The sequence below is a fragment of the Mirounga leonina genome, unplaced genomic scaffold, assembly GCF_011800145.1.
Source record: "Mirounga leonina isolate KUSES-001 unplaced genomic scaffold, KU_Mleo_1.0 Mir_94, whole genome shotgun sequence".
Classification (NCBI taxonomy): domain Eukaryota; kingdom Metazoa; phylum Chordata; class Mammalia; order Carnivora; family Phocidae; genus Mirounga; species Mirounga leonina.
Genome location: NW_023270855.1, coordinates 46,944,938 through 46,970,878, shown reverse-complemented (window position 1 = coordinate 46,970,878; position 25,941 = coordinate 46,944,938). Strand labels below are relative to the sequence as shown.

The window sequence follows — 25,941 nt, the reverse complement described above, 5'->3', positions numbered from 1 at the left end:
GATCAGGAGGTAGCAAATGCCCAGAAGCAGGAGGTTCCCATGCCCACCCCAGTCAGCCCAGCCATGCCTGGATGAACCCGCCATGCCAGCTGATCCAGAATGTTCTGAATTCATCCCAGGACAGGATCTTTGCCGTGTGTGTGCTGGCCACAGGGTCGCCCATCTTGCTGGTGGAGATCCAGGACCTGGTGTTCTGGTGCCCCCCCAGGACGATCTCTATCATGCCTGCTGTGTCCTGGGGCCTGGGGGACAAGGCCACTCGGGCATCATTGTGGGCTCGCACAGCCACATCAAAACGGGTGAGACACAGCGGCCGTGGCACATACTGGAACTCATACTTGTTGGGTGTGGAGATGTGGACTCTCTCTGGATGGAGGGAAGGAGAGAGGGGGTTGAAGGCACCCCTGGAGGCATCCTGCCTCTCCCTGCCTGTGCCCAGAGCTTAGAATCAGGACCACGGGGGGGACAGCCAATGGAGCTGGCTTAATGACAGCTCTGCCAAGAGCACACAAAAGATAAAATGCTCACAGGGATAAATCCTACAGAATACGTGCAAAGACCTGTGCAGGGGAGACTGCAAAAGATTCTTGAAACTGATGAAGACCCAAATCGGTGGAGAGCTAGACCGTGTCCGTGGGTCAGAAGACAATACGGCAAATACGTTCATTATTCCCCAAACGGATGTTCAGATTTGCTGCGATCCCAATCAAAACACAGCAGGGTCTTCTGGGGGAAATTACAAAGCTGATTCCACAATTTATAGAGAAACATTAAGAATCTAGAAGAGCCAAAACAACTTTGATAAAGAACCAAGTCAAAGGACTCACACCTCTGACACCGAGACGTAATCAAAAGCTGTAGGAATCACAACAGTGCGGTACTGATGTCAACACAGGCAGGTGCTCAACAGAACAGAGTAGGGAGTCCAGAAAGGGACCCACATGTGTATGAACAACTGATTTGCAACAAAGGTGTGAAGGCAATTCAACAGCGAAAATCGTCTCATCCAATGGTGCTGGAACAGCTAGTTACCCAGAAGCAGGAAAGGGGAACTCCGAACCACACTTTGCATGGTCTCCAAATACCAACTTGAAATAGTTCATAGCCATTTTATAAGCGTACGACCTAATACTACAAACTCTGAGGAGAAAACGTAGGATTTGGAAAAGATTTTTTAGATACAACAAAAGCATAATCCATAAAAGGAAAGACTGATTGACTGGACCACATCAACATGAGAAACTTCTGCTCTTTGAAAGACACTATTAGGAGAAAGAAAAGACAAGCCACACACTGGGAGAAATGTCTTTGTGAAGCATTTACCTGGGAAAGGACTTGTATCCAGAATATATTTTTTAAAACTTCCAAAACTCAATTTAAAATAAATGTTAAAAGAACTGAACAGGCACTTCACTGAAAAAAAATATACCAGCAGTAAACAGGCACATGAAGAGATGCTTGAATGATGGAAATGCACATTAAAACCACAATGAGATACCATCAGACACCTTTTAGAATGCCTGAAATTAATCAGACAGACAACCCCAAGTGTGGGTGAGGAGAGCGAGGAAGTGACTCTCACCCCCTGCTGGTGGGAATGCAAAAGGGTACTACCACTTTGGAAAACTGTGCGACCATTTCTTAAAAGGTTGGACGCATACCTACTGTATGATTTCGCTGTTCCACTCATAGGTACTGATTCAAGAGAAAGGAAAACATATTACCCATACAAAGACTTGTCCATGAATATTCATAGCAGCTTTATTGGAAATAGCCCCAAACTGGAAATAACTCAAATGTCCACCAACAGGTCAATGAATAAACAAAGTGCAATGCATCCGTTCAGTGGAGTCCCACTCAGCCTTAAAATGACTGAATTATTGATACACACAACATGGATGCATCTCAAAATTTTTATGCTGAAAGAAACCAGATAAAAAGAGTACATTTTATATGATTCCATTTATATAAAAGTCTAGAAAGAGCAAAGCAATCTATAGAGACTGAAAGGAAGGTGAGTAGTTCCCTAGTGACAAGAGTAGGCAGGGGTGAGTAGTTACAGGGAGCATGACTTTTGGGTTTAGTGGAAATCCTCATTATCTTAGTTGTGATGGTTTCACAGATGTACACATATGCCAACATTTACCAAACTGTACACTTAAAGTACGTGTGAGTTATTATAGTCAATTATACCTCCAAAAACATGTTAAAAACACTGCCAATTTTACTTTGAATACAAATATATATTCAGCCTAGCATAAATTATGATGTAAAAATAGAAACCATATATAAGTGCCCAACAATGTTTCAAAACATTCCATAATAATCAAATTATGGAGCAGCCGTTTTTTGTTATTGTTGTTGTTTTAAGATTTTTATTTATTTGACAGAGAGAGAGAGCACAAGCAGAGGGGAGTGGCAGGCAGAGGGAGAAGCAGGCTCCCCACTGAGCAGGGAGTCTGATGCAGGACTTGGTCCCAGGACCCTGGGATCATGACCTGAATTGAAGGCAGACGCTTAACCGACTGAGCCACCCAGGCACCCCGTGAACAGTCGTTTGATAGAACATACTGAAACTGTTCTGAAATGCTGTTTATAAAGACTTTACAATAACAAGGAAAAGGGCTCGGGATGTGTTAAATGAGCAAGGCAGAACACAAAATTGTATAGCTCATGAGTTACAACTATGTTAAAACAAACAACAATCAATCCTATGAAACCAAATACAGCAAAATGTCAGAAGAGGTCATCTATGGATGTGAACCAGAGGAGATATTTTTTCCTTCTTTCTAAGTTCTCTGTAATACATAGGTATTGCTTTTTCTTTTCCCAATTTTTTTTATTGTGGTAAAATACACATAATGTAAAGTTTGCCATCTTAAACATTTTTAAATGTACAGTTCAGTGGTATCAAATACAGTCATATTGTGCAAATGTCAGCACTGTCCACCTCCAGAACTCCTTTCATCTTGCAAAACTGAAACTCTATCCCCATTAAACACTAAGTCAGCAACCCCTCCCCACAGCCCCCGGCTCCTACCATTCTATTTTCTGTCTCTATGATTTTGACTTCTCTAAGTACCTCATACAAGTACATTCATACAGTATTTGTACATATGTATCACTTTTTTTTTTTTTTAGAGAGAGGGAGGTGGGGAGGGGCATATGGGGAGAGAAAATCCCAAAGCTTGATCTCACGACCCTGAGATCGTGACCTGAGCCAAAATCAAGAGTTGGGCGCTTAACTGACTGAGTCACCCTAGTGTCCCACACATGTTTCACTTTGAAAAATGTTTTTAATTTAAATTTTACTAGGATAATTATAGATTCACAGACAACTGTAAGAAACAATATGGAAAGATCCTGTGTCCTCTTGACCCAGTTTCCCCCAGTGCTATCTCTCAAAATTCTACTACAGTATCACAATTGGGATATTGACATTGATACAATCCATTAATCTTATTCAGATTTCCCCAATTTTATTTGTACAGGATCCCTCCTATTGCCCTTTATCACCATATCCACACCATTCTTCCCCATCTCAGCAACGACTAATATGATCTCCATTTCTAAAATTTTGTCATTTCAAAAATAACATAAATGGAATCATTTATGGACCCTTTGGGATTGAGTTTTTTTCACTCAATCCCCTTCATCCAAGTTGCTCCATAAATCAATAGTTTGTCCCTTTTTACCAATGAATAGCATTCCAAGGTATGAATGTACCATAATTTGTATAACCACTCATTCCACTGAAGGACACCTAGCCTGTTTCCAGTTTGGGGCTATTACAAATAAAGCTGATATGAATGTCTGTTTATGGGTTTTTGTGTAAACAGAAATCTTCATTTCTCTAGGATAAATGCCTCGTAGTGCAATTTCTTTGGAACATGTGTAGCTTTTTAAGAAACTACCAGCAGTGGCCATACCATTTTACAATTCCCACCAGCTATGTATGAATGATCCCTTTTCTCCACATCCTGGCCATCTTTTATTGTGGTGACTTTTTTTTTTTTTTTAATTTTAGTCATTCTGGTAAGTATGCATTGATAACTCACAGTGCTTTATTTTGCATTTTGCTAATGGTTAATGATGTTGAACACCTTTGCATGTGCTTATTTGCCACCTGTGTATCTTCTTCGGTGAACTGTTTATTTCTTTTTCCCATATATTTTTTAAGATTTTATTTTTTTTTTAAGATTTTATTTATTTATTTGAGAGAGAGAATGAGATAGAGAGAGAGAGCATGAGACAGGGGAGGGTCAGAGGGAGAAGCAGACTCCCTGCCAAGCAGGGAGCCCGATGCGGGACTCGATCCTGGGACTCCAGGATCATGACCTGAGCCGAAGGCAGTCGCTTAACCAACTGAGCCACCCAGGTGCCCTAAGATTTTATTTTTAAGTAATCTCCACACCCAACATGGGGCTTGAACTCACAACCCCAAAATTAAGAGTCGCATGCTCCACTGACTGAGCCAACCAGGTGCCCCTCCTTTTTCCCACTTTCTAATTGGATTGTTTTATTTATTGTTGAACTTTGAGAGCTCTTTATATATTCTAGATACTAGTTCTTTGTTGGATCTGGGTTTGGAAAGATTTTCTCCCAGTGTGTAGCTTGTATTTCTTCCTCTTAACAGCATCTTTTGCAAAGCAGTTTTTTTTCCCCCCTTTCAAGTAGGCTCCACACCCAGCATGGAGCCCAGCATGGGGTTTGAACTCAAGACCCTGAGATCAAGACCTGAGCTGAGATCAAGAGTCAGACACTTAACCGACTGAGCCACCCAGGCACCCCTTGCAAAGCAGTTTTTAATTTTGATGAGGTTCATTCATCAGTTTCCTTTTATGGGTCATGCTTTTTGGTATCATATCTAAAAACTCTTCACTTAGCCCTAGATCCCAAAGGTTTTTCTCCCAAATTTTTTCCTAAAAATTTTATAGTTTGACATGTAAGTCCACAATCCATTTGAGTTAATTCTTGTATAAAGTGGGATCTTTAGGTCAAAGTTCATGCTTTTGCCAATAGATGTCCAATTACTCCAGCACCGTTTGTGGAAAAGGCTCTCCTTCCTTCATTGAATTGTTTTTGTACCCCTGTCAAAAATCATTTGAGCATATATGTACCATATTGCTATTTAATACAAAAAATGGGGAAACATGTCAAGAGGAAGCCTGTGTCCAGAGTGGTCTGTGTGGGTTATGGGACCTGTCATGCTGAATGCCTTGGCAATGGCAACCCCCAGAGACTCCAGCTTGGATCCTCAGCTCCGTCACCTGCCAAAGCCTGCTGGGTGACTGCCCAGTGACAAGCCAGGCCTGAGCTCCAAGCTAAATGGTTCCTCTGGGAGGGACCGGACAGGGAGAGGGCAGACATTCTGCTTAGCATTTCCCTGACCCCACCAAGGTAGAGGCATCCACTGGGCACTCTGTACCCATTTCCTTGTCATGGATCATGTACAAGTATAATGTCGATTTCAGGGGATTGAGGCAGACCCCGAATCCCACACCTTCTGGAACCCGCTTTAATTTCTTATCTTCTCTATGGGCCCAGGATTCTGGGTCAGACTTCTTCCCACAGCTTTCCCCTGACGTGACTCTAAGCCCTCCCTTCCCTGGATCCTAGGCTCCTCACCCCAGGGCCCTGCGGACAGCCCTATTTGTGCCCACGGTCTCTCTTCTCATTGACGCCTCCAGTCTACGTTCGTGGGCACTTCCTTCCTGCGTGGCAGATGCCCGGCCCTCACTCTGGCTCATGGTTGTCACCAGCCCGGACATCTCAGTTTTCCGCTTCTGTGTCTTCTGAGCCCAGGAAGGGCAGGCATCCACTTCACAGTGGGAGAGCTGTGACAGTGTGGGGGTAAGGGCCAAAGTCCTCAGCAGGGTGGGTGCAGGGACTCACCGTTGGGACAGAAGAAAGCACTGTAGGTGTACGCACGGGGGGCTCCTTCCGGCTGAAACAGAGAGACGGGGAGAACTGAGTGCTGGAGGGGCAGTCCGCCCAGGGGAGCGGCCGCCTTCCCATGGCAGTGCTCCAAGTCTGGACCCTGCAGGGTGATGCCAATGTCACACGTACACGGAGAAGGACCAGGCTGCCTACCCCCCAGGCCTAGGGGGGGGAAACAGAGGCTCATCCCCCTTCTCCGGGTTCTGGTCAAACCAACTCACCAACTACTCCTAGATTTCTCATGCTTGCCACACACTCCCACCTTGTCCTCCCGGTCTCCTGGGCTAATGGTGGAGCCTGGCTCCTCCACGATCCCGTAGGTCCCAACCATCACCTGCTTCCCCACCGTACGCCTCTGTCATCTGCAGTTTCCTCCCCGGCAGATGGCAGGCAGGGTCGCGTGAGGGTCCACCAAATAACCGATCCAGCAAACCAACCATGCACCCAGGGCTCTCCCGTGGTGGGGAGCGGGAGAAGGATTCTGCTGTTTTATCAAGCCACACATCTGCCACCTCCTGTTTCAGAAATCCGTTTTTCCAGTTCACGCTTCAGTTTTTTGCATCGACATCTCAGGTCTTCTGATACCTAAATGTTACCTCCTGCCCCGAGAACGGCCTGCACTAAGCTGTGCCGGCAGATGCTGCAGACAGAGCAGACTGCTGAGCAGCGTGAACGGGAGGAAGGGCCCAGGGACAGAGGATCCCTCTCTGTGCATTGAGAAATTCCTTCCGCAGATGGAGGAGGCAAGAACTCAAGGCCTGGCTGCTCTGGATGGCTTGCCATCCTTGCAGGAGGGCAGGCTGAGGGCCAGGGAGCAAGCTCGGGCTGAGCCAAGGGTTGCCAGGGGTCTCCGTGCTTCCTGTTGAGGCCGTCCCATCCTGCTGGCTAACAGAAATGGCATTCCTCATCAGACAACAGGCTTGTCCCGGAGGAATCCATCATGTCCCGTCAACCACGCTGTGGCAATGACTCGCCCACCTCCGGGACTTGTGCCCGGCGCACGTGTGGCTCCAGGTGCCGCGGGAACTGCCAGGACCACAGGCAGGAGGGAGGGTAGCTGTTTGCAGCTGGGCCACAGGGCAGGGGCAGACATTCGGGAGGCTGCGAGGAGCTTCATCGGCGCTGCCGGGCACCCTCGGTGTAGTGTGAGAGTCTCAGCAGGGCTCTGGGCTCCGATGTGTCCAAGCAGCACCCACAAGATGGGGCATCATTGCTGCCGCCCGCCCAGCACCGTGAGGGATCGTGTGCATTCTCTCCGGCCCTCCCACACTATGGGCTGAGCGTGAGAAGCCCCGACTTAGGGAGCGGCGTCGGAATATTAAGACAGGTGCCCAGCCCACACTAAGTGGCAGATCCTAGATTCCCAGCCGGGGGGCGGGGGTGGGGTGGGATGTCAGTAAGACCCCAACCCCTGGGCCCCTCCGCTCTAGGCTCTGTGTCCTTTCTGCACGGGCATTCAGCGACAGCCCTCCAAATATCAGGTCACGATCCCCATAACTGCCTAGAACACATAGGAAGTCGGAGACAGATGCACACTGCCCTCTAAGATGGTCAACGTGGGGGTCAGAGGACACTTCCCTGAAGCCCTTGCCTGTCCCAGGCCGCTCTACCAAATCTCACTCTGCACGGCAGGGGAGGCCGGATGCTGCAGTCCCCTAACGAGGAGATGCAGAGACCCCTCACCTGCCCCTAGACCGAGAGCAGGACCGGGGCTGCACCAGCCCCGGGCGGGGATCACAGACTCCAGCGAGGCTCCCACCCCATGGTTGATGGCCCTGGCCAAGGGCCCTCAGCGAGGACATGGGCTTACCTCAACCATCACACTGCGCCTGATGTGATCCCTCCCGGCGGGGACCCGCCTGTCAGCGAAGCTCTCCTCCAAGTGTTTGATGGACTGCCCGTCCCGGCAGCAGCTTGTTTCTCCGTAAGCGAGGGCTTTGGCTGCGGAGATTTGAGCGCTCAGTGCTTTCGGTCAGAACAGGTTCCCACCCGGGGGGAGGGGCACATCGTCCCTCACCCTCGGCCCGAGTGTTTGCATGTGCAGATGTATGTGCACATACGTGTGCCAGGCTGGTGTGGCACCTAAGCTCAGCTCCCTCCAGGTGAAGCTTCAGGCCCCACCCCGGGGGACCGCCCCGCCCTACCCCTACGTCTACATCAGTCCTGACCTCCTGATCCATCCCACTGGCCTGCTTCCCCAGCTGCCCTTCTGACCTCATCTACTGCCCCGCCCACCCCTCACCTGTGCCTGGACTCAGCACGTGGACCCTTTGGTGGCCCGGAGGGGGGATGCCTGAGGCAGCACGGGACCTCACCTGTGACATTACTGAGTCCCAGGTCACTGAAGGACAGAACCACCCAGGCGGGCTCCATCTCCCCAGAGGCCACGCACATCTTCTTGGTCAGATGGCGTTTGCCTGGATGCCCGATAAACCGGATGCCCTTGGGAACTGAGATCTTCACGTACACCTGCAGAGGGCGGGATGCCGCTCGTGGTGCCCGGAATATGGGTGCCCTCCCAGCATGTCCCACCGCCCACCGTGTCAGCCCTCGCCAAAAGCCGTGCTCTTCTGGAAAGGCCTCCTTTCCATTTCTAATCAGAACCAGCTACTCACCATTGTCTTGCTGGGAGCCCCCTCTTTATTTCAGCCCCCCAACTTCCCCATGGAGGCAGCTTCCCCTCAGGACCAAGGTGCATTCAAGGGCAGCTTCTCCGGCTGCGTCCACCCCGGGCACCAGAGGGGAGGGACCTCTCCACCTGCTGCTCCGCAAAGCACTTCTTCTGACCCTCTGTCCCACCTCTGAGGTCCACAGTGTCAATAATAGAGTTCTGTGTGTGTGCACACGTGTGCCGTGTGTGTGTAAGTGTGGTCCATGCACACCCACGTGCACGCATATACACACGCACAGTGCCTGAGTGCACGCACGCGCACGTGAGTGTCTCTATGTGCATGTGTGGTTATACCTCCCAATCTAGAACAGGCTCTTTGGTCCACATCCATTTGCCCAATCAGCATATATGAAGCACCTAGTGGGTGCAGGCGCCCTACTAGGAGCTAAAGTAATGAGGCCGAAGAAGACACGTGGGATCTCTGGGCCTCAGAGGATCAACACGTCTAAGTCACACACACAGGCACGTGTGATGTGGAGGGAAGGGCACGAAAAAAATCTAGTGGCAGGTGTGACAGAGCATCTGAACCCTGCCTCAGGACAAGCCCAGCTGGACCCGAGTGTGAACGGCCGATGCAGGGTGTGTCAGGAGCTCCCACATCCCTCTGAGTCTGAGTTCTTCCAGGGAGGAAAGAAGAGACTTAAGAGCCAAGCGTCAGTGAGCCGTATTTTCCGGGTCCTGGGTGGAATGACGAGCTGTCCATGTTGACGGGGGTAAATGGGTCTGTTTCCCTGGTGCCTTGGGGATGTGTAACGAAGCAGCCACCAGGGTGTGCTTAGAGCTAAAATGGGCACCTGAGGGTCCTGCCTGCCAACTCGGTGAGGACCCTCCCTTGGGGGGACCACCCTCTAGATCAGGGATCAGTCTGCACTTATTCTGGCTTTTTAAGAGCGGGGTCCTATTCCTCCTGGCTACACACTACATAAAAAGAATGACAGAGGATGGATCGTACAGGCACGGGGCTTCGGGGCTGCCTGCTCTGAGCCTATTTCACATGTCCCCCTCGGCTTGCCTGGCTCCCTGTAAACACCCAGTTCTAACACAGCTCAGCCCCAAACACTCTGGGAGACCTTGGACATGTAACGATGCATCTCAGAGTTTCCTATCTGGGAACGATTCCATCCACAGCCCTTTCTCCCAGGCCCAGGCAGCTGCTTGATATCTGTGCAGGCAGAATCCTGAGGCCGGCGGGTTAGCGGTGTCAGCGCTCCGAGGTCAGGTGCGGGCGGGCCCCACGTCCTGGGCCCTGGGGTCTTCTGATGTCTGCACGAGGCCCAGCACACACTGGTTCTGAGTGCCAATGAATGAGAATCGCCAGCATTTTGCACCAAGGAGCTCCTTACCGGTGGTCTCTGGATGTTTCATCCCTATTTCAGAATCTGCACGGACTGCTTTTTTTTCTTTTTTCCAGTTGACATTTTCCTTTAATTAAAGGCTCAAGGGACAAGAAGCTCCTAGGTGACAGTACATTAATGTGCGGCTCTTCTACAGAGTAAGAGAGACACCAGCAGGAAAGTCAAGTGCAAACATCAGCGTCAGACTCGTACTGTGCCTGCCAGATGGTGGGGCGAGAACCCCCTTACTAGCCTCGCGGCTGTCACACACCATTGCGTCCAACACGCTTTCGGGCAGATGAAATCATTCAGTGGATGCATAGCATTTGCAAAGGAAAACAAGGAGTAAAACGTCTCATGTAAGCTCCAGGTCCCCCTCTGAGCCTGACTCAGAATGTCTGCTGTCCCCGCTCCGGGCCGGGCTCAGAAATGATCACAGACCACAGCCATCCCCGTCGAGACTCACGAGGGGCCCTCGCGTCTGCTCTTTCCCTCCTGCCCCAGAGAAGCAGCCGGCGGGGGTGAGCAGGGCCCGGGTGAGTTCTCACGCCCCGTTTACAGATAGGGAAACTGAGGCAAACTGAGGCCGTAAATAGAAATGCCAAGCCAAAGTCCAGTCTTCTGGGGGCAGCGAGGTGTGAACATGCAGGACCCCCAGCAGTCTTGGGCGCCGTGCCAGGCAGCAAATTCCAATTTCCTCATTTTTTCAGGAAAAAACGGAAATCTAGGCTTCGGGGGCGGGGTGAAATCTCTTAGTTTCCACGGTGTCTGGTTGAGGCTGCAGCTTACATCTTCTGCCCTCGGTATGGCCCTGGGGTTCCCCACGCACTTGGGCAGGGCCAAGAGGAAGTCAGCCATGTCCCCAGCGTGTGGCTTTTTGGGATGAAGCTGAGACGTGCAGAGAGCAGGCCTGCTCCCAGCTGGACCCCTGATCCTGCACCCCACTCACTCCTCCGCCCACAGCCTCAGCTTTCAACCCTCAGCCCTGGGGGTTAACCCTAACGTTGGAGAGCCCTCCCCATCTCCCTTCCTCCCTCCCACCAGCTGACATCCAGGCCTAGCCAGCGCTCAAGGATCACAAAGGTGGCGGAGGGCGAGTGGTCCTAGCCTCCCCAAGCTTCACTGCTACGCAGACCCCGGCCCCCCCTTCCCCATCATGCACCCACCTGGTCTCACAGGCCCCCCCTCACCTACTGTCCTTCCTCATCACCAGGGTCTGAAATCCTCCCCAGCCTCCAAGATCAGCCCTAAGCCCACCCCCTCAGGGTAGCTGTATGGGTTCGACGGTGGCTCCCGGAAAGATATTTTGAAGTCCTAAACTCCGGGCACCTGTCAACACGATCTTATTTGGAAACAGGGTCTCTGCAGAGGTCACTAAGTTACAATGAGGTTAGGGCCCACCCTACTCCAATAGGACTGGGATCTTTCGAAGAGGACCCACAGACACAGAGACGTTCACAGAGGGAAGACACGTGAGGGAAGGCGACGTGGAGACAGACCGGAGCCAGGCAGTAGGAGGCATGAGAGGGAGCTCCCTCAGAGCCTCAGGGAGGAACCGGCCCGGCCCACACCGAGACCTTGCACTCTGGCCTCCAGAAGCGTGGAAGAATCCACTTCCGCTGTTCTCGGCCTCCCAGCTCGGGCTACTTTGTTCAGGCAGCTGCAAGAGGCTGAGAGAGCCGCCTTCTCCACCTCCTCCCAGGAGGAGCCCCGGGCCCCGCTGCTCGGCCCCTGGGGCATCGGCAGGGTCTGCAGCCCTTCCGTGGACACTGTTCTCAGCAGGTGCTAACCCACGCAGCCCATAACCGCCGTGACTCCTCTGTGCCTGACGCTTGTGGAAACCGAAACACCGACGTGTGGAGTAGCGTGGCCACATGGGCGAGTGTGCAAGTGTAACCAGGGACGGTGAGCGCCTGCTCTGCGGACCCCCAGGATTCCGGCCCCTGCCTCCCTGATAACACAGCAGCTGCACCTCCCACGACCCCCTGCCCCGTTACAGAGATGCTCTGTCCCCTTCCAAGCCGCTCAGGCTGACCCCCCTCATCCCTGCCTCCTGAGATCACGGGTGCCCCCAGGCACAGGGAAGGCTGGGGGGAGGGGGCGGGTTTAGTACCTCGGCACAGGCGCCCATGTAGTTGTAGACACTGAGGGGGATCTTGGCCTGCTCCCCGCGGACCACGTAGGGGGGCAGCGTGAAGTCGACAAAGAAGGGCTTGAAGGTCTTCAGCAGGGCAGGCGCGGCGACACCCAGGCCCCAAGCCTCGGACAGACCCACAGCCTCACCCACCCAGCTGGTGATGGAGTCCGGGACCTGCATGCTGAGCGTCTCCTCGCCGGACGGGTCACTGCAGGAAGATGGACAACCATGGGCCCTTCTCCAGGGCCGGGCCGAGGTGGCCAGGCGGGACTGGGGGACTGCAGCAAGGCGGTCCTTGCAGCTGGGAAATAAGCATTTAGGCACCATATGGCGTGTGACAGGAGAGAGCCGCCCCTCGGCCCCAACTCATGTAATCAGAAACACGAATGGCTCTCGGGACAGCTGTGGACACAGGGTCACCCGCCACGTAGGTTCAGCCGTGCTGACTCTGGCTGTGCACGCCCCGCCCAGTTCGGGGGAGGGGGGGAAGACGCTGAATTGAGGGGACCGGTCATTTGGGGCGTGCTTGTGTCTCCTAGAAAGGTATGTCCAAGCCGCAACCCCCAGTACCTGTGAACGTGACCTTATTTGGAAACAGGATCTTTGCACATGAAATCAGTGATGAGGTCAGGCTGGAGGAGGGTGGGGCCCCAATCTAATGACGGGCATCCTTCTAAGAAGGAACTTCAGACACAACAGAGAAGGAGACAGAGGCAGAGATGGGAAGGGTGCAGCTAGAAGCTGAGGGACACCGGAGCCCCCAGAAGCTGGAAGAGGCCCGGAGGGATTCTCCCCTCGAGCTTTCAGAGGCAGCGTGGCCCTGCCCACACCTGGATCCCAGACGTCTGGCCTCCAGAACCGTGAGAGAATACATTTCTGTTGTTGTAAGTCACCCAGTCTGTGGCACTTCGTGACAGTATAGGAAACTCACGCAGTGCAAAACAAGCATAAAATGTATCATCAAGAATTTTTAGATCGATTGCCTGTTGAAACGATCCTATTGGGGGATATCCAGTGGGTTAAAGAAAATATATGATTCAAGTGCACTCCACGTGTTTCTTTTTGCCCTTTAAATAACTCAGCACTGGGAAATCGGAAATTACATGTATGGCTCATGTTCTCTTTCTCTCATACGGCTCTCGCCGCCCAAGGTTCCCCTGCCCCTGGCCAGTGGCCCCCCTGATCACTCTAGGACAGCTCGGGAAGACAAACTCTGTGGTCTCCTTTGCATTTCCAGGATGTCCTTTTGAGATTTATCTTAGCATTTGGTGTAAGAGTCCTCGGAGGAGAAAACCTATGACCAGCGGAGAAGTGAAGCCCAGACAGCTCCATGCCTAGCAGGGGACCCGCTGTTCCTTACTCACCTGCCTGGCCTCGGTCTGCTTCTCAAGAGCCTGACCAGGTGGCCCTCGTTGGACGGCCGGACACGCCAGCCCATGGCACACAGCAACCCCCCAGGACCTGGGGCCTCCATCCTCCCCTCTATGAGGATCACATGCTATCACCCGTGACAACTCAGGTGGCCTCTTCCCATTTGGCAAGACATTTGTCAGCTTCATATGATCACAGCCAACTTTTCCATGGACACTGAGTGCCACCAACCTGCCCTCCACCCTCCCACCCCCCACCCAGGGGACATCAACTCTTCCTGGTCTGGCATCCCTGTCCCATAGACTCCTGTGGAGCCCGACTCCCAGTTAAAAACCCTTTGTGTGATTCTTTTAGGCCTGACCACAGGCCATTACGAAGGCTTTCCCTGGCAGCCGTCAGGGGACGCTGCCTTCCCCACACCAGGCTAGTGGCATAGCCAGTGAACTGTGGCCTCTGAAGGGGATCACCAGCCATGCTCTGCCTTCCCAGCCCCACTGCCTCCATTCCTAGGTCTGTGTGTCGCGAGGGACCTGCCTGGGCCCCAAGGTCATTAGGTGTCTGAAGACCCATTGCCAAGGTCTCCTTATCAGTGGGAGGAAATCTCGAAGGCATTTCTCGCCACTTTGGCTCAGCACCCAGTACTTTCCCACTCTGAGTCTTCCTCCCTCCATTTCTCTGATGCCAGGGTCCATAAAACTGTCAGAGCCTTTTGCCCAAGGCTCCCTCCGCAGTGAGACAACCCCATGTCTGATCCACCTGCAAGGTATGACATTCTGTGGGGCAAACGGAATAGGGGGAGTCAGGCTATATGGTCACAGTAAAGATGAAAGGCTCCACCATTACTTTCACTATGGCTCCTTGTCATTGCTTGAATTGGCCACTCTGACACCTGACAGCTCAGCTCTCCCTCTCTCCAGCTCAGCTGAACTCTTGAAGGCTCCAAACTATCCTACCCTTGTGGCATCTTGACCCTTGAGCCTTGCCCAACTGCTCAGGGTTACCTGCCACTTTTATGCCCACACCACACCCTCCTCTGCTCACCAAGCTCAGGCTGTTCCCTATGCCTGAAATAACCATGAAACAACCACAAGAATGAGAGATGCCTACCAGACTGGCTGGGCTCTTGCTATGGACTGGGAGCTGCATGGTGCACTGCGACTACTCCAAAAACTCACAGAGGGGAGGTGGGCAACATAGCCGAGGATGGAACATCCTGGATGCTGGAACCAGGATGCTGTCTCTGATCCCCACCATGTACCCTGAGCGAGGTCCCTGCCCTGTGCTGCCATCTCAAAACTGCTATAAGGCACAGAGAAAACAAAGAGCACAATGACAGACGTGAGGCCCTCCTTATGAGTAATTATATTAAATGTAAGTGGATTAAACTTTCCAAACAAAAAGCAGAGATCAACAGAGTTAATTAAAAAACATGACCTATCTGCTGTCCACAAGAGACTCACTTTAGCTCCAAAGACAAAAATAGGTTGAAAGTGAAAAGATGGAAAGATATGCCAGGTCAGTAGTAACCAAGACTGAGCAGGTACAGCTATCCTGAGAGCACACAAAATGGACATTACGTCCAAAAAGGCTACAAGAGACCAAGAAGAATATTATATGTTAATAAAAAGTTCAGTACAACAAAAAAAATATAACAGTTATGAACATGTGTGCACCTAATAAGAGACTACTGAGATATATACATACATAAATGGACAGAACTGAAGCAAGAAATAAATAGCCCTACAGTAATAGTTGGGAGACTTCAGTGTTCCACTCTGAACAATAGAACAACCAGACAGAAGATAAGTAAGCAAGTAGAAGACTTAACACAATAAAGCAACTAGATCCAGCAGACATTCATAGAACACTCTACCCAGCAACAGCACCCACATTCTTCTCCAGTGCACATGAGACAGTCTTCAAGACAGACCATGTATTAGGCCACAGAGGAAGTCTCAGTAGATTTTAAAAGGTAGATATCATACAAAGTATTATCTCTGACCATGATGGGACAAAGTTAGAAATCAGTAAGAAAAGGAAAACTGGAAAATTTGCACATTTGTGGAAACTAAACAACTTATTCTTTTTTTTTTTTTAAGATTTTATTTATTTATTCATGGGGAGAGAGGGGGAGAGAGAGAGACGCAGAGGCAGAGAGAAGCAGGCTCCCCGCCGAGCAGGGAGCCCTATGCGGGACTCGATCCCAGGACCCCGGGATCATGACCTGAGCCGAAAGCAGACGCTTAACCATCTGAGCCACCCAGGTGCCCTAAACAACTTATTCTTAATTAACCAATGGATCCAAGAAGAGATCACAAAGGAAATTTTAAAATACCCAGAGATGAATGAAAACAAAACATAACATATCAAAACTTATGGGATGCAGCAAAAGCTGTGCTAAGGGGGAAATTTATAGCTATATACCTATTAAAAAAGAAGAAAGATCTCAAATAAACAACCTAATTTCACAATTTAAAGAACTAGAAAAAGAAAAACAAACTAAACCCAAAGCTAACAGAAAGAAATAATAAAGATTAGAGCAGAGATAACTAAAATAGAGAACAGAAAAATAATAGAGTATCAACAAAACCAAAAGTTGGTTCTTTGAAAAGATCAATGAAACTGACCAGCTTTTAACTAGACAAAGGATAAAAAGAGAGAAGACTCAAATTACTAAAATATGAAAGTGGGGACATTACTACCCATTCTCAGAAATAAAAAGATTATTAAAAAATACATGAACAATTGTACACCAAGAACTTGGATAATCTAGCTGAAATGGGCAAATTCCTAGAAATGCAAAACCAATCAAGTCCAAATTATAAAGAAAACCAAAATCTGAACAGACCTAGAGCTGAACAGACCTGCAAGGAGATTGAATCAATAACCAAAAATCTCTTTACAAAGAAAAGCCCTGGACCTGATGGCTTCACTGGTGAATTCTAACAAACATTTAAAAAAGTTTTTTTAAAGATCTATTTATTTATTTTAGGGGGGAGGGGGAGGGGCAGAGGGAGAGGAAGAGAGAGTCCTAAGCAGACTCCAAGCCGAGCGTGGAGCCTGATGCGGGGCTCCCGCATCCCTTGATCCCACAACCTTGAGATCATGACCTGCGCCAGAACCAAGAGTCAAACGCTTAACCGAGTGAGCCACCCAGGTGCCCCAAATTCTATCAAATATTCAAAGAAGAATCCTTGTGCACTGTTAGTGGGTGTGTAAAATGGTGCAGACTCTGTGGAAAACAGGATGGCGGTTCCTCAAACAATTAAACACAGAATTACCATATGAGCCAACAATTCCACTTCTGGGTATCCACCCCAAAGAACTGCAAGAGGGGTCTCAAGGAGATACTTGCACACCTGTGTTCACAGCAGGGTAATTTATCATAGCCAAAAGGTGGAAGCAACCTGAGCGTCCACCTTGTTCAAGGTGCCAACCCTGGTACCCAAAACATTACCTGGCACCAAAAACATCTGGCCCCCAGAAAAAATAGATACATTTGGTACATTTGAATGATAACAGACAGACAGCCCATCTTAGATTTAGACCCCTAGAATGAAACGCAGTCATCTGGATCTGTTCTGACCAGGAGTTAAGTCTTCCCATAATGGGGACACACACATCCTTAGGCTGAGGAGCTGCCAGCTGGGAGCTCAGTTCTGTGATGATGGCATGCCATGGCATCTTGTGTCTGGAAGTGGGGCCCAGCTCAGCAGTAAGCCCACCCACGGCCCGGGGGGCATCTGATCTTTCCTGCCTAACTAGTTTCCCAGGGCAGACCACCATGACCTTTTACTAGTACCATTGGTATTCTGTCACCAAGCATTGAAAGAAAAAAAAAGCCAACAGCATCTGGCAGGAATTTGGCACAGCAGGGCTTCTTCAGAAAGAACTGAAAAGGTGGGGGGGGTGGGGAACGTGGAAAGGAAATATGCTGAGAAAAGCAGTCTGTTTTGTGGGCAGGAGCCCGAGGCCCCTGAGGAGTGAGGGAGGCGTGGGGGGGCGGGGTCAAGTTCATGTTCCAGGGAACTGTAATCGTTTTAATGAGCTCGTTATGCAAACAGAGCGGATAGAGTTACCCCAAGTGGGAGTCATAAGAGGCACGAAGACCCTGCATTTCATATTTCCTGAGCAGATGTCCGAGGCTGCAGCGGGATTTGGGGCTGACTTCATGGTGTTGAGTTTTATGTGTTGGAAAAGGATGCCCAAAGTCTGACTCAGATGCTGATGTCAGATCTGAAAGCAAACCCACTGGGAACGATCTAGATTTGCCTGAGTGGCTCTGAGTCAGACCGCAAACACAGCAAAGAAATGGCATCTTACTGTAAAAAAAAAAAAAAAGCTCTCTGTACCTGATGTTCAGACAACGCCAAATCCATGTTTCTGGGAAGAAGGTCCTTTTCGTCTTCTCTGCTCTATGAAAAATTAAAGAAGAAATGAGAAAGTGTCATGGGGCATACCTTAATTCTGTCACCTGGCAGGTAAACTACCCAAGTAGAACGTAACATAGTAAGTCTTACCTGGAAAGGTTAACATTGGACTCAGTTAGGTGTCATGGCTTAATTCTCTTGGCTGTCAATTAACACTCTACTTGATTAGGACGGAGTGTGCTAGTTCTAGTTCTTTCACCTGGCAGGGTTAACATTCTACCTGATGAGGACTCATAGAAGTGATGCATCAAAGGTTTGACAGAATCACTTTAACTCAACAGTGGCACTTCACATCCTGAATTTAGAAGGTAAGAAGGGTCACAGGGACCCCCCCCCCCGCCATGTCTTCCCCTTTGCTAATTTCCCCCCTCTGGGTTTGCCATGTTTTTCTGTACCATCACATTGAGCTATCCACCACCACCCCCCAGCCCTCCCTGTTTCCTAAAGAGCACCTTCCATTCGGGTTCATCCTCAGGAGCCTCACACCCCACCTTCCTCAGGGACTGTCTTGTTCCTTAAAAAAATAATAATAATGGGACACCTAGGTGGCTCAGTGGGTTAAGCATCTGCCTTTGGCTCAGGTCATGATCCCAGGGTCCTGGGATCAAGCTCTGCATCGGGCTCCCTGCTCAGCGGGGAGCCTGTTTCTCCCTCTGCCTGCCACTCTCCCTGCTTGTACTCAATCTCTCTCTCTCTGACAAATAAATAAATAAAATCTTTAAAAATAAAAATAATAATTAAAAACAAGCCCTACTTGAAATTGGGCAAAACTTCTCAAAATTAAAAATGCTCACATCTTTTCAAACTGCAGTATCTCTCCAAGGAATGCACCCTGGAAATACCCATGGACACAAGTGCCAGGACAGAAAAATGGGTTGGTTCGTGGCAGCAAACAGCCAAAAATCTCCATCAAGAGGGTGACTGGGTTAATCAGCTGGTAGCACATTCATGCCATGGGATGCTACATGCCAGTCTAGCAGAGTGAGGTCAGTGCAGGTATACTGAGATGGGTTGGTCTCCAAGACTTATTGTTGACTTTAAAAAGGAAGGCTTGGAACAGTATTATAGTGTTCTCTCATTGTTTGTTTGTTTTTTTTAATCCTTGTTTAGGGGCACCTGGGTGGTGCTGTCAGTTAAGCATTCGACTCTTGGTTTCAGCTCAGGTCATGATCTCTGGGTCCTGGGATCGAGCCCTGCATCAGGCTCCATGCTGAGTACTGAGTCTACTTGGAATTCTCTCTCCCTCTCTCTCTGCCCCTCCTGCTCGTGCTCTCCTTCTCCTCTAAAATAAATAAATCTTTTAAAAAATCCTTGTATATGCACAGAAAATTTCTAGAAGGATATCTAAGAAATTATTGACCATGGTTGCCTCTAAACAAGGGAATGGAGGGTGTAGAGGCAGGAGAGAGACTTACATTTAATTACAAAAACTTTCACACTGCTTGAAAAAACTTTAACCACTGCATATGGTTAAGAAAAAGATCTTGTCCTCAGGATATGGATGTGTGAACCAATTACAAAAAGGCAGGGACACTTCCTTTTAAAGGCATGTCTTATGCCTCTCTCTGCACTGGGATTTACAATTGCCTTCGTGGTTTGGGGTTTCAGAAAATTACTTTCATACCCACTCCAGGCCAAGCTCTTGGGGTTCCTGCACATGACAGGGTCAGGGCCCCCGAGGTGGTGTCTGGTGGGTGGAGGCCCTCACCCAACCACATGCTAGAAATGCCTCCATATGCCTCCAAAGTACCCAGTGGGGACCCTGGTCTGCCCATGCCATGATTTGGAGTTTAGAAACTAGGACCCTCGAGGGCCTGCCACACTCCTGCTAAGTGTGCAGCCCAGGCAGGAAGAACCCAGGAGAACAAAGTATCCAGGAATCTCAATCTAGACAGAAAGGGTGTGAAAGATGGAGAGGGCTTTTGTGGACAGGCCTGCCAGGGTGGGAGGTCCCCTGGGCCACTTCTGGCTCAGCACAAAGGCTGAGGAGTGTGGGGCCCACCTTGAAGGTCTCCAGAGAGACCAGATCCTGAGGCACTACTGACCACACAGACCCCAGCCCCAGCCCCTTGGTTCTGAGTCCCTCTTGGAGGAGTGGGCAGGAGGGAGTAAAGCCAAGGCCTGCCTCCCCCATGCCAGCCCCTAAAGCCAGAAAGAGTGGAGAGCCACGGTCTTTAGAACACTCCCCCTTCCCCAGCTAGCTGGCTGAGAGCTGGGCTTGAGAAGGGAGTAAGACAGGCAGCAGAAGAAGGGGGTGGGAGAGAAGGGAGGGGAGACAGGAGAGAGGAGAAAAACACCACCTCCTGTGAAACAAAGTTTTCCAGGACTCCAGGGACAAAGCCACAGATCTAAGGGAGAGATGTGAACCCGTCTCCCTCAGTCATCGATAAGTTAGCAAACAGACAGACAAACAAGAAGTGAGCAAGAATATGGAGGATTTGGGCATCCCCATCAATAGGCTTGACCTAAAGTATGCATACAGAGCCTTGTACCGAATTGATGGGGGCTGGGATCTTCTTTTCAAGAAGACACAAGCCTTTACAAAAACTGGCTACACAAAAAGTCTTCAAAGTAAGAACTAAACAATGGATAACATACAGACCACGTTCACCAGTCATAATGCATGTTTGATACAAATTTATAAAACAGATGAAAAAATAATTTAAAATATCACTTTGAAAGTTTAAAACATGTCCACTTCTGGGTAAGTCACAGCTCAGAAAGCTAGCACCCATTTGGAACCAAGCAACAATGGAAACACTTCATGGCACGACCCAGGAGCTGCCAGAGCAGCATTCTGAGGAAAATTCATAACCTTCAAAAGGCTTAAATGTGTAGAGTTAAAATAAGAGACTGAAAAGCGTTACTCGGTGTCCAACTCGAAAAGGCAGAGAATTGAAGGAGAAAAGGGAAGAGAGAGGAGGAGAAGGAAGAGGAAGGAACAGGTGGAGGAAAGAGATAATAGAAAGAATTTTCTAAGTACAGTCCCTGGGAGAGGGAGGGTCAAACTCCAGCTTCCCTCCCCACCCAAACCCTCTGTTCCAGGGAGCTCTCTCCTGATGCACCTTCCTCCCTCTGCACCCCCAGCCCCCTACACACTCGAGTGTGGCCAGGAACTGAGGAGGGGGGCTGAAGTGGTCGGTTCCCTACCCCACTAGGTTAGTAGTGACTTTGCCCTCGGGGGACACTGGGCAATATCTGAAGACGTTTTCGGTTGTAACAACCAGGGGAAAGGAGTGTTATTGGCATCAGGTGGGTGGAGGCCAGCGATGCCGCTCAGCACCCACTGCGCATGGACAGCCCCGCCACATAGAGTGATCCAGCCCCCAGTGTCCACAGGATGAGGTCAGACAACGCTGCTCGAGGCGGCAATTACCTGGGGGGTTGTCTGGAGGAGCCCGCTGCCACCAGGCTTCCTGTGTGGGGCTGGAAGGCAGGGACAGCCTCATCCGTGTATAGGCCGCCATCCTGTCGGTGGTTCAGGCTCACCAGGTCGGTCATCACCACCAGGCCCGTTTCCTAAGCAATAGACAATGCCCAGAACCCCGGTGGGCAAGCGGATGTGATGGCCCCAACAGTTCCACCACTTTGGGGCTACCAGCCCGACATCACCGCTGTATCGTTGGCTCTGAGGGAGTCAGTCCTCTGCTCTGGGCTTGGTGACACAGGCTGAGGGGATCATGGGACCCAGTGACCACGCAGGGCAGAGCGGCGGGGAGACCAGTGCATCTGCGGCTCGGGACAAAGAGCCACATGTGTGACTCCGTTTATGTGAAACATCCTGAACAGGCAAATCCACAGAGACAGAAAGCAGATTCATGGTTGCCGGGGGGGAGGGGGGAGGGAGTGACTGCTCATGGGGACGGGGTTTCCTTTTGAGGTCATGAAAATGTTCTGGAATTAGACAGACGTGCTGTTGCACAACACTGTGAGTGTCCTAAATGCCACCCAACTGTCCACTTTAAAATGGTTCATTTTGGGGTGCCTGGGTGGCTCAGTCAGTTAAGCGTCTGCCTTCGGCTCAGGTCATGGTCCCGGGGTCCTGGGATCGAGCCCCGCATCGGGCTCCCTGCTGGACGGGAAGCCTGCTTCTCCCTCTCCTGCTTCCCCTGCTTGTGCTCTCTATCAAATAAATAAATGAATAAAATGGTTCATTTTTTTGTTATTTCTGCTAATTGTGAATTTCACAATAAAAAAAATCAGCTGGCACCATGCCTGATCTAGACCAGAGACAGATGACTGCAATTGTGACTGTTACTACTTTCATCACTGTGTTAAATACTGGGAGCGGGGCACCTGGGCGGCTCAGTCGCATAAGCCTCTGCCTTCAGCTCAGGTCATGATCTCAGGGTCCTGGGATCGAGTCCTACTTCGGGCTCCCTGCTCAGCGGGGAGTCTGCTTCTCCCTCTGCCTCTGCCCCTCCCCCAATTTGTGCTCACTCTCTATCGCTCTGTCTCAAATAAATAAATAAAATTTTTTTAAAAAGTGCTGGGAGCCACTCGATTGTAGGGAAGCCCCGCTCTGCTTTGGGAACAAGGAATGTAAAGTCAGTTGCTTGGACTCAGAGGCATCACCTCTTAATTCCAAAAGCTGCCAGGGCTCAGTTCAAGCTGCCAGGCGTTCAACAAATGTGTCATTGAAACGTCATCTGTTCCAATGCAGATATAGATACACGTATCAATACAGATACAGACAGATATAGATGTGTAATGTATTTTTTAGCTACTGCAGCAAAATGTTAATTGTGGGATCTAGGTGGTGGGTATATAGGTGTTTGTTAATTTGTTCAACTTTTCTGTATGTCTGAAAGTCTTCCATAATAAAAACAGGAGAAAAAGGATGCATTTTAAATGATTTCAAAACTGGGATGAAAAGCACCCACAAATGGGCGGTGCATTCGAGTGGAGATCGCCAGCCTGCTCATGTGGGCTCCTGGCATGATCTAGAACAATGCTTGCACCTACTGCACCCCCTGGGACCCCCGGCCCCCACAGCCAGGAAGGAGGAGCACGGATGTGAGCTACGAATGTTGGGGTGGGCGGCTGTCTGCTCTCAGGGTGAAGGTTTTCCTTCCAGCAAAGCACCCTTGATGCCTTTGCTTCGTCCCAAGTTCAAGTTATCAGTCCGACACTCATAACGTTCTACACCTCGTCTGCCTTGCAAATCGGGAGGATCCACTTATGAGCTCTCGTTGGAGAGAATCAAAAATTAGTGCTGCCCCAATAAAAGTTTGGAAATGTCCCCCCGACCATGTCTGTATCCCCGAGATCGTCTGTTTCAAAGTGAGAGGCACTTGGAAGGGGGCGGTGGGTCTTAGACCACCTGTCCTTACAGTGAAGGCAGACCCGGAGTCCTTGGTGATGCCCCAGGGCCACGGGAAGATGGAAGAGCGCCGGCGTCGTCGGGCCGCCAGTCCAGCCCACCAGAAGGACCCATCCTCCCGGGATGCCCCGAAGGCATCAGAAACATCATAATCTTCCAATTCCCGGAAAACCTACAGGCAAAGGGGAATAGGGACCGGTCTACTGGAGGTTTCTTGTCAACCCAAACTGGCTCTCGGGGGTCTGGCATGCTCCTATTTCCACCTCCTTTCATGTATATCACTTGGAGACCATCTTGGGGGTGGGCATTGGTGTCATCGGGCAGAGGGGCTGGAGAGGTAGGACCTGGACAATGTTATATTGCAAGAGTCTGATGAATTTGACCCCAAGATCTTTCAACTCACCAAAGCAACCATCAGGACTGGGTTCACCCGTGAGAGAAAGAACCTAGACTCACATGGGGCCCTTCACTTACTGGAAAGCGAGAGCCCCCCGTGGAGGTGCTGGACCCTGGCGCCAGAGGGCCCCTACGCACCTGGGCCGGAGTCAGCTGGAACCCAGACCTGAGCAGGTAGATGCTCTTGTCCACTGCCGTGACACACACGCAGCTGCCCCTCGCAGCCCTGACCCGCAGGTCAACAACCTCCCCGGGCTGGGTCTCGTTTGCCGAATACGTCAGTGAAACCTGGACCCAAACACAGCGGAGAAATCGGGAGTTTGGCCAACCTCTCCCGACTGACCTACCCACCCTCTCCACCTGCCAACGAGAGTTGGTCCTCGCCAGCTCAGTGGGGGACCCTGGCCTTGCTGCCCAGGCGAGGACAAGGGCGGGAGGCAGAGTGACAGGAAAAAGGCCGGGGCAACTAGAACATTCTGTGCGGAGGACGGGAGAGGAGGAGAGGGATGGGGAGACAGCCACCGGCTGAGGGCATGTGGCAGCCAGTTTCAAAGGATGCAGGGACGGGGTGGGGCAGAAGGTTGAACCCGCTGCTGGGGACAGGAGCAGTGTCCCCTTAGGCCTGGAACCCAGTGGAGACAGAGAACAGCGGGCTGCTTTCCCTGGGTGGGGTTAATGCAATCCCCCTCTGGGGGACTTTCAGAGGAGCATAAAGATGCGACTTATGTTGCTATTATTCCTGAAGGCAGGGCGGCCCTTAAAAGTCCCGCCTGTGACACCCTCTGCAAGTCCAGGGGCAGCTGTGCCCCGGACACAGACACCCCGGATGGTGCTTGCCTGCCCACCCCTCCCCTGCTCCCCTCGCCGGCTCCCCATGTTCTACCTGGTTTTCAAAGAAGGTCTCAACAGCAAACTGGAGACTGTCGGCAACCCCTTCACCATTCTCCCTGACATAGAAGACGAGCAGGCGGCCCAGGGGGACCATGTTGGGGCTCACGGCCAGCCGGAGGGAGGTCACACACACGTTGACCTCGGCTGCTGGGGCAGGAGGGGGCTCTAGGACAAGTCAAAGGTGGGGAGAGGCATGAGAACCCAGCAGCCCACAATGGGACCACCAATGCCCCAGGCTGCCCTGGGGGTGACATGTGGCATCGCAGGGGGAGGTGCTGGCCCCAGGCAAGTGATCCATAGATACTCACATCCCCTGTTACTCCACCTAGAAGGGAAGGGAAGCCCAAAAGGATGCGGGGGTAGGATTCCCAAAGCACTATGCCTGCCAGCAGTTCTCAGCCAGCGCGATGCTGCCCCCCAGGGGACATTTTTGGCTGTCACGACTTGGGAGTGCATCTAGTGGGCGGGGCCGGGGATGCGGCTCAGCACTCTACAGAGCACAGGGAGAATGATCCAGCCCCAAACGTTAGTAGTGCGCGGCGTGGGAAACTCTGCCTTCCCATGAGAGGGACCCTGTCTGTCTGTCTGCCTATCTATCTATCTCTGATTCTCACCTACAAGTGACTTTTCCCCTTAGGGACACTGGCAGTATCTGGAGACTTCTTAGGTTGTCACACTGCGTGGATAGGTTGCTGTTGGCAGCCGGCACCGAATGGGTGGAGGCGGGGGATGCTGCCCCACACCCTGCCGTGCACAGGAGGGCCCCACCACAAACGGCCTGCCTTCAAGTGTCCCCCTGCCTCCCGCCCAGTGTGGGGATCCTGCTTGAGGCAGAAGGGCTATGAGGCAAGAGGAGGCTAAGGAAGACCCAGGGGAGGTGGTGGGTCTCTTGAGAAGCACATGGAGTCGAGGAGAGGGAGGAGGAGGAGGACTCCTAGGTGGGAGGGGTTCTGGTCTGGCAGATGGCAACACAGTCCGATGGGGGCCAGCGCACCCCTGTCCCCCTGCAGACAGGCAGTGAGGACAGCCTGGGGAGGACCTTGCCACCTCCAGCAGCTGGTCACTGCCCGCCCCCTGGCCCGAGCCCCATCTTGCCCGGGACATGTGCCCTCCGCCCCGAGGCAGGCACCCCCTCCGGGCTGAGCCCTGCTTCCCCCTCCTTTCCGGGGTGACTCGCCCCAGTCTCAGTGGTTCAGAAGGAACAAGGAACTCCGGTCAGTGGCCTGGCTCACCTGTCTCCGAAAGGTGCATTAAGCGAATGGGTGTCTCTGGGGCCACCCGCCTGCTTCTCTGGTGGGTGAGGGGCGCGGGCTGCTGGCCCGAGAGCACGATGTTGCCCCGCGTAGCCACCTCGTAGTACAGGGTGAAGTTGCAGGGACACGTGGACTTCATGGGGAAATGGGCTTCCTCTCCGACCTGGGGGAGACATGCAGCATGGGGAGCACTGC

At 51.3% G+C, this 25,941-nt stretch overlaps 1 protein-coding gene across 1 annotated transcript in view; it reads right to left on the bottom strand.

The window, feature by feature from the left end:
* Positions 1-25,941, bottom strand: part of CPAMD8 (C3 and PZP like alpha-2-macroglobulin domain containing 8) — a 72,942-nt gene that overhangs the window by 18,839 nt on the left and 28,162 nt on the right. The window contains exons 14-24 of the mRNA XM_034997547.1: positions 25,726-25,909; positions 24,486-24,658; positions 23,741-23,890; positions 23,217-23,378; positions 21,260-21,402; positions 17,806-17,868; positions 12,059-12,290; positions 8,256-8,409; positions 7,751-7,881; positions 5,896-5,947; positions 68-366 (exon numbers count right to left, since the gene is read on the bottom strand). Coding sequence (XP_034853438.1) covers positions 68-366; positions 5,896-5,947; positions 7,751-7,881; positions 8,256-8,409; positions 12,059-12,290; positions 17,806-17,868; positions 21,260-21,402; positions 23,217-23,378; positions 23,741-23,890; positions 24,486-24,658; positions 25,726-25,909 — 1,743 coding nt within the window. The remainder of the gene's footprint in view (positions 1-67; positions 367-5,895; positions 5,948-7,750; positions 7,882-8,255; positions 8,410-12,058; positions 12,291-17,805; positions 17,869-21,259; positions 21,403-23,216; positions 23,379-23,740; positions 23,891-24,485; positions 24,659-25,725; positions 25,910-25,941) is intronic.